General features: G+C 43.1%; 1 protein-coding gene and 1 long non-coding RNA gene across 3 annotated transcripts; one reads left to right on the top strand and one right to left on the bottom strand.

Annotated features, from left to right (window-relative positions):
- Nucleotides 1-35: 35 nt before the first annotated feature.
- Nucleotides 36-3,938, bottom strand: LOC148427321 (ER membrane protein complex subunit 3). 2 transcript variants are annotated; one of them, XM_088403284.1, is made up of 9 exons: nucleotides 3,874-3,938; nucleotides 3,001-3,184; nucleotides 2,836-2,893; nucleotides 2,633-2,726; nucleotides 2,069-2,173; nucleotides 1,901-1,982; nucleotides 842-921; nucleotides 686-768; nucleotides 36-622 (listed from the first exon to the last, which is right to left on the bottom strand). In XM_088403284.1, the coding sequence occupies exons 2-9, from the start codon at nucleotides 3,153-3,155 to the stop codon at nucleotides 494-496; spliced, it is 786 nt and encodes a 261-aa protein (XP_088259410.1). In that variant the 5' UTR covers nucleotides 3,156-3,184; nucleotides 3,874-3,938; the 3' UTR covers nucleotides 36-493. The 2 variants fall into 2 exon arrangements, with proteins under 2 accessions (XP_088259410.1, XP_088259418.1); XM_088403292.1 differs by lacking the exon at nucleotides 3,874-3,938 and adding an exon at nucleotides 3,733-3,865.
- On the top strand, nucleotides 1,375-1,862 carry LOC148427322 (uncharacterized). The gene is made up of 2 exons (XR_015863798.1): nucleotides 1,375-1,482; nucleotides 1,819-1,862. It is a non-coding gene; the product is annotated as an uncharacterized LOC148427322 (long non-coding RNA).
- Nucleotides 3,939-7,869: the final 3,931 nt, after the last annotated feature.

Here is a 7,869-nt window from a genome sequence, read left to right as displayed (position 1 = left end):
ACCTTGTCTACCTTGAAAGACCAAGAGTCATGTAGTTCAATTTAAAATCTTTATTTATAAATAAGGAACAAGAAAAAAAGACTGCTGACGTTTTCAAGAACTGGGCTGGGCAAACCTGGGCTCAAGGGGATTATTCCACAAAATATTCATCCAAATGCTTTTTTTTTTTTTTAACATGCTGCAAAGAATGTTGTAGAATGTTTCTAGTTTTCTTTTAAATTCACCTTTACTAATTGTTTTTTTACACATGAAAAACTGAAAACGTAAAAAAAAAAATCAAGGCTAATTTAGTACAATTGTATTAAAATTCATTTTACCATTTGAAATCATTTTTTTCTCACAAAAATGTTTTATTTATAGTACAGTAATTGCATTTACAATATATTAAATGAGGAATATGAAAAACGAAACCGTTGAATAATAACAACAAACGATGGACAAAAAGAGGAAGCCCCCAGGCGTGACTTTGCCCAGCCCTGTGCTAAAGCACCTCCTAGAAGACGCTGGACTTAAGGTCCCGGCTGAAGATGCCAGTGAAGTTGAGCTCTCGGGCCATGAGCTCCTCCTCCACATTCTCCAGGGCCCACTTGTGCTCCACAATCTCCAGCGCCTCCCATTCGCTCTGCAAGCCAGACAGTGGGCATGAGCAAAACTACAGAAGATGGGCGAAAAATTAAAAGATCACCTTAAAAGCTTTGTTGGGGTCTGGGGGCATGGCCATGGCGGCGCCCGTCATCTGGTCCTGCATGACGCGTGATTGGTCGGCAGCTGTGAGGAAGACGAGCTTAAGTGTTGAGATGCGCCGGGGCGGGGCTCGTTTTTTGCGGGTGCGTGGACTGACCGTTGTCTTGGCCCAAGATGAGGCTGTACATGCTCCTCAGGCCAAACACGTTAAGAAAGTACCAGGACGCCGAGCTCACCCTGCACGTCACACAAACCGGATTTCAGCGTTCGGACATCCGCCCGGGGTAAAATGATCCCGTTCACTACCAGTGACGAGAATTAGACGTCAAAGATCCACGTTTGTTGGGTTGCCATTGACAGCTTAAGAAGTCCAAAAATCATTTTTACTGGGCTGGAATGTGTTCATTTGACCTGAAATGTCAGCCAACTCCCTGTGAGCAGTGATACAGCGATACCTCTACTGACGCAATTATTTTGTTCTAAAAGTGTTATTTTGTATCACGATTTCGTTCCAAGCTCCCAAGTAATGCTTCTAAACAATTTCAAATGAACCATATGAATTGCAGCAGTAGATATGAATGTAGGTCAAAGGTTTGCCTTCAGATGGCGCTTGGCATTGTGAGCAGAGACCTTTGTTTAGGTTGTTTTTATACAAGTTTACGTCAGTTAATTAAGGACATGCGAGGCACTTCCTGTGTGTTATGTTGGTCAGCCTTCTCGCTAATGTCAGATGCGAACAACATGCTAGGTAGATTCAGGAGGAAGTGTTTAGCGTTTTTTTCATAGAAGCACAAAGTGGTATGTACTGTCTATGTTTTCATGTGACTATGTACAAGGTTAGCTGCAGCTAATGTCAATTTTATGTTTGTTAGTTCTTCAGAGTAGATATCGAATCGGATGAAATGTGTGAAGATGAAAAGTGTAAAAAAAAAACAACTGCCGTCTTTTGTTTGCGGAAAAGCCGACGAATCAATGAATTCGAAAAATACATCAAAAACTCTAACAAATAGAGGTCGATGGTTTTGACGGCGTATTACATTACAGTCTTGTCCAAGCGGGCGCCGGCGTCTCTTTATTACAGCAACAATTTTCACCTTTCGTATACTGATTTTTTTTTTTTTTTTTACGTAACAGGGGACTATTTTTTCCATGCGGTAACCGGAATTTTTCGCAACAACGATACATTCGCTGTATTTGTATTGAGCTCCGTACGAACCAGGAAGCATCCAGCGTGAGCAGGTCAATTCCGCGCTGCAACATGGGCTTGAACCTCAGGGTGAGCGGGAAAGGAACCTTGGCTGCATGGAGGGAAAGGGTTGGCTCGCCTGCTTTGTTTTGACATGGGGCAAACGCACATGGCGGCGGCGGCGGCGGCGGCGCTGACTTATGACGAATCCGGAGAAGGCCCAGTTGATCCAGCCGCCGATCACGATCATGGGTAGCACGTTGGTCAGGTTGCCTTTCATCATGTCCGTCAGCATGCTGGTGTCTGCAAACCCGGCGGGCCAAAGTATTATGGATATGGATTGTTGGGTTTTAAAAAAGCAGCCCAAGACAAAACGAACTTGGACACGTTTCTGACCTCTCGACTTGTTGTCAACTTTACTTCCTGCAGGGTAAAACCTGTGTGTATATATATATGTATTGTGAAACGAGACTTTTTTTCCTTATTCCATATCTTGTTTAATTGCCCGAAAAAGATGTATGACACCTTTTATGTAGCTACTAATGCTACGGTTTCAACCAAGTAGGCTAAAATATTTACATGTTCTCCCACTGGCTGTGTTTATTTCTGCTGTTTTCGGCTATGTTGACATGTTGCATATAGTACACATATGGCAATATCTGTGTCGTTTTCCAGCCCATATCAAATGAAAGCAAATAAATACGACATTTTTTTTTTTTCAATTATTATTTTTTTTTAGGGTTAATGTGTTTTGTTGCACACCTGTCATTGGGTTTTTAGGGACCACCTTCCTCTTGACTTTCTTGAAGAAGCCAGTTTCTGCATTATTGAAGTAGTGCTTCCTCATTGTGAAAGACTGCACACAGACACGCATGCTTTGGTTGAATTCTTTCATGTCACGTGACCGTCGTCATGATGATCACAATACTGGCAAAGGAAGAAAGGTGCCGTAACAGCCCGTTCACCTGTCTGGGAATATATTTGCCGTTCTCTCGGAGGATGCGACTGCGCAGGAGCACCTGACTGAATGAAGATGCACACAATCAGGTTTTGCCACCTGAGCAAATGAAGCTACAGCCAGGGGGACAGATTGAGTTTGTGAGTCCACGTCACCGGCGTCTTCCCCGAACCTGTCAGAAAGCTGCTCCAGGTCCACCTTCTTGTCGCTGTGCAGCAGCTGTGTGACGTAATGGCGGATGACGCCCACCAGGAAGGTGATGAAGACGATGGGCAGCACCACCCACAAACGGATGCTGGAGTCCAGCAGGAGCTCCGGGCCGGCCATCGCGTGCTCTGCAGACTCGCCTGGATGCTCTGAAACACAAAACACAAGTTCTCTCCGCTAATCTGATAACAACACATTCACTGCCAGCACGGTGAAAACACATATCGAGTCCAGACACCAATCAACAGAATCGAACTGATACCTATGTCAAGGTAACGATACTCCGTTCTTGCTAGGCAGTTTTTTCTTTACTTTTTCTGAAAGTATAAATTTGTTTTATGCAATGTCAAAATGTTTCTCAATTTGTTAATTTGTTTGGCGTTTGCAATGGTATCGAACATCCCTAATCTTAGCCGGTAAATTCAATGATCCGAAGTGTGACAACAGGTGGCGCTACACAAGCATGTGATCAACAAATGTTCGACGTCACAACCTATACGACATTGGAGAGAAGTGAAGTCAACATTTCTGAGCACCTTCAGTGGAAAACAACTGCTGGAGTTAGAAAATAAAAAAAAAAAAAAAAAGGTCACTGAGTATTATAGTAGCATTTAAAAAAAATATCACGTTTTCAACATAGCAAGCATAAACGGACGTTTTCCCGTCAAGTTTGCGTTACAACTACCTAGGTACGCACGTTTATTCGTACGCAGGTCGTTTAATGTGCATTTCCCTCAACATTTAGCTACTTTTCGTCCGCAGCCCCATTTTGGGTTCTCAGCAGCAACGTAAAATGGTTCAAAAAAGAAAGCAGTCGGCAGCGTCACACCGCACTTACCACATGAAGAAAGTTCCTGTTACCACGAAGCTAAAAATCGCTTGTAGGAAACGGAAGAAGAAAATTGACGACGATGAAGAACTTCCGGTTTATGAGAAAAATGGAACGGCAGATTTTAATTATTGCGCTGCGTCTTAAATTTTTAAAGAATTTGCAAATTAAGGTAACATTCTAGATATTAATTCTAATTCATTTAAGTGAAGTTTGTCACTAACTACTTTGTTCGTTATTCATTTTTATACTGACAAAGAAATAATAATAATATTAATAATACTAATAGTAATATGCATCCGTATATAGCACTTCTAGACTGTCAAATACGCATTATTAAAGTATTGTTTAAAAAAAAAAAAGAACTGCAGATACAAGGTATTGTAAGTACGCATATACAAACAATTCATTGACTGGTCTCAGATTGCGAGATAAAAACTACTCATGTCATATATTATTTTGCATTAAGCATCTATCCATCCATCCATCCATCCATCCATCCATCCATCCATCCATCCATTTATTGTATACATACATTATTTGTAGCCGCTTAACTTTACTAGGGTTGCAGGCTTGCTGGTGCCTATCCCAGCAGTCTTCGGGCAGTAGGCGGGGGTGTGAAGGAAATCATATATTAGGTTGTTATCATTATGTGCTTATTTTTTGTCTAGAATAGTGTGCATTTCCATCCATGTGTGCAGTCCTAGTTCATCTCGCCTCAGTCCTTCTAAAGCTGTTGACGCAGCAAAGTGTGAGCCGGGAACTTGGCCCAGCTGCCGGTGGCGCCCGGCTGGCTCTTTTGTTGTGTCTTGTAATCTGCTATGCTTTTGCTCAATAAAAGCCAGTGGGGGACGGCTGGGCAGTGAAACTAGCGTTGGAAGACCCACGAGTTCATTTGCCCAAGCTTTTTTTCCCTATGCCCGGCATAGAAAAGTCAATCTTGGCTGGTCTGAGTTACTCTTTTGCTGTTTAAGCAGCTAGGCTTGTCCTCGTCTTCTTTTCTGAGATTTCTCTGACAGTTACAAACGTGTTATGCCACCCTGGAGATTCCCATTGGTTGATACTCATAATTGCCAAATCCTTGAGTACATACTGTATCTGAAACCCTCATGACTATTTCCCAAGGGGGGCCCCTGCTCCAGGGTGTGTCGGTCATACTCACTCCCAGGGGACTTGATGATTATAAAATGACCTCCTAGTTAAACACTTTATCGTGAACACATGATTAATCATTCAAATGTATCAGTTGTCACTGAACTATGCTGCTCAGTAAAAAGGATTTTCAAGTATACCAGACGAGTCCCTGGAAGCTCCTTGGAGCTTTCAGTCAGCCATGTTTTTCACACCTTGGCCCATTAGTGCATTATGATGACAGTGGCTTGCGATGAGAGGTGTGAAGACAGCACAACAACGCGTGAGGCAATGCTAAGGTTTCTGTAGCACACAAACAAGCAGCCATAATGTTTTTCATTACCAACCGGACAATCAGGAAAGCAGGATGATGTCAATGTTTTAGATTAAAGGACAACTTTTTCAGTTGAAGTTGGAGGGTTTCTTCAATAAGTATTGTCCACTTCATAACACTCAAGGTTTTTAATCAGTCCTTCTGGGCCAGATAGTGCCAACGCAACATTTGAAATTGTTTCCTTTCTTTGTCCTTGAGATTGTGAGGCCACCATTCTTAAAACTCACCAAATGTAACAGGTGTCCTCATCCATCGTTCCATTCACTACAGTCGGTTATCCTCACTAGGGACTATGGCTTGCTGGTGACACCCTGAACTGGTTGCCAGTTCGTAAATCACAGTAATTTGGAGTGTCCAACGTTGGAATGTAGGAAGAGACCAGAGTAGACCCACGCTGGCATGGGAAGAACTTGCAAACTCCACACAGGAAGGCCAGGGAGAGCCGGAATTGAACCTCGGACCTCTGAACTGTGAAGCGGAACGTGCTCACCAGTCTTCAACCATTGCTGCCGTGTGTTCAGTCGATTGAAAATATGAGTTGGGTGGGCTTGGTGGCAGTGCTTAGTAAATGAAGGATGAAACAAGATGGATTTTGTCACATCAAATCTGGTGGACACATCTACCATATGTACAGTACATCCACATTAAAGGCCTTATTTTCATACACAGGTGCCAGGGTCCTCAGCGTAAAAGTGGGTGCCTTTCCTATTTGCCCTGTCGAACATGTTTGGGACGGCATTGCATTTCTCTGGGTATGGTGTCGGATGGAAATGCCACATCTTTGACACACCTGACCATTTGGTTATAGATGTAGACTGTGCCTCGCTAAAATGGACGCTTTTTTTTTTGTGCCTGAGCAAGTCCGTTGTATTTAAGAATTGTGTCAAATCCCCCTGACCACATGGCAAAAGATGGTCTTGTTTGGGGTGGCAAACAAGGAGGGGGGTTGTCATAGATGCTCTCCAATTTCCCATGTCACATGCGCGGCCAAATGCTTCAGTAAACCATGACGGTACAATAAACAGTCTTCAGATTCTCGGTTTTGTTGAGGAAATTTCCTTTCCCGAGACGAGCAGAAGACGAGCAAGAAATACATGGCGGATAGGATCACTCGGAAAGTAAAAGTGCCTAGGACAGATACCTAGCTAACACCTATAGAGCACGTTTAGCTGAAATGATATACTAATGGAGTTTTGGAGCGGTTGCCGTAGAGACAAAGGCAATTTAACATAACGGCCTCACCTATTTCTGGGATCCAGAGGTCGCAGCTGCAGGGGATCGGGGATGCTGGCTAATAACACAAAAGACTTGGCAAGGTGTCTGGGGAGCTGGGTGGAAGACGGCGGATTGAACAAGGTGACGGTCTCCTATTCAAAGCGAGCGGGCTTGCCGTTCGTAGGCGGTTTTGTATTGGCCTTGAAGCTCGCTCAATGAGGGCTAGATAGAGGCCTCGTGCCTACGGGGTGTCGTAGTTTGGGTTGGGGAAGTACAAACGCTGGACCACAGGCTGAAGTTGAAGTGTCTGACCGCCGAGTGCCTGAACCTCCACAAACTGCGACTCGAGACCTGACAAGGAGCGCCTGTTATGTCAGCAGTCGCTTTGTGAACTTCTGTTATGAGCTGAGCCAGACGAGCACCATAAGCCTAGACCCCGGGGGAGGATCGTGGACAACGGGAGAGTTAAGTTCAAATGTTGACATTTTTTGTATCTCTCGGTGGGAGAACATATCACCGGCGATTTCCTTCTCTTTAATCCATAATAGAAGAAGCCATTTTGTTGTTGACCGAGGTCCGTCCCCTGGCAAGGAAAGTCTTGCCCTTAGAAGACTTGCTTGCTTTCATAGCTTCCTTGTTATTGAGAATTGTACATATTGCCGAGCGGTTACGGCCATACTCACTAGCAAGGTTAACTCGTTAACTCGTCTCCTGCTTGGTTTCTATTGTCATCATCCTCTTACTTCTTCCTTCACCGCAATTTGCAATTTTAGAAGCAATGTCTAACAGATAAAGTTTGCAAAGTCTTCACAACACACCGACCAGCTCGTGCCATCAGGCTAGATGAGGGCGTTCGGCCAATAGCATATCGGCATCTTCGTGACTGAGACCTTGACTGTGACCTTAATCGACCAATAGCATATCGGCATCTCCATGACTGAAACCGCGACTGTGACCTTAATCGACCAATAGCATATCGGCATTTCCGTGACATGCGAGAAAAGTTGTTTTTGTTGATGCACCAAAGCGAAAAAAATAGTGCGGACACACTGACGGCATGTTGGATGGTTCGTAAGACGAAAGGTTTGTGCGTAAGAGGGGGACAAAAAACCGCTGCGGTCCATGTCGTAAGATAAAAAATATGTAAAACAGGGGGTTCGTAAATATATATGAAAATAAATATATATATATGAAAATAAATAAATAATATATATATATATATATATATATATATATATATATATATATATATATATATATATATATATATATATATATATATATATATATATAACCTTCATAATCACCTTTTCTTCTTTTCAACA

This window comes from Hippichthys cyanospilos, chromosome 2 (genome assembly GCF_059441005.1).
Source record: "Hippichthys cyanospilos isolate Australia breed blue-spotted pipefish chromosome 2, RoL_Hcya_1.0, whole genome shotgun sequence".
NCBI lineage: Eukaryota > Metazoa > Chordata > Actinopteri > Syngnathiformes > Syngnathidae > Hippichthys > Hippichthys cyanospilos.
Note: the sequence above shows the minus strand (reverse complement) of the source record. Positions and strands in the feature narration are given on the sequence as shown.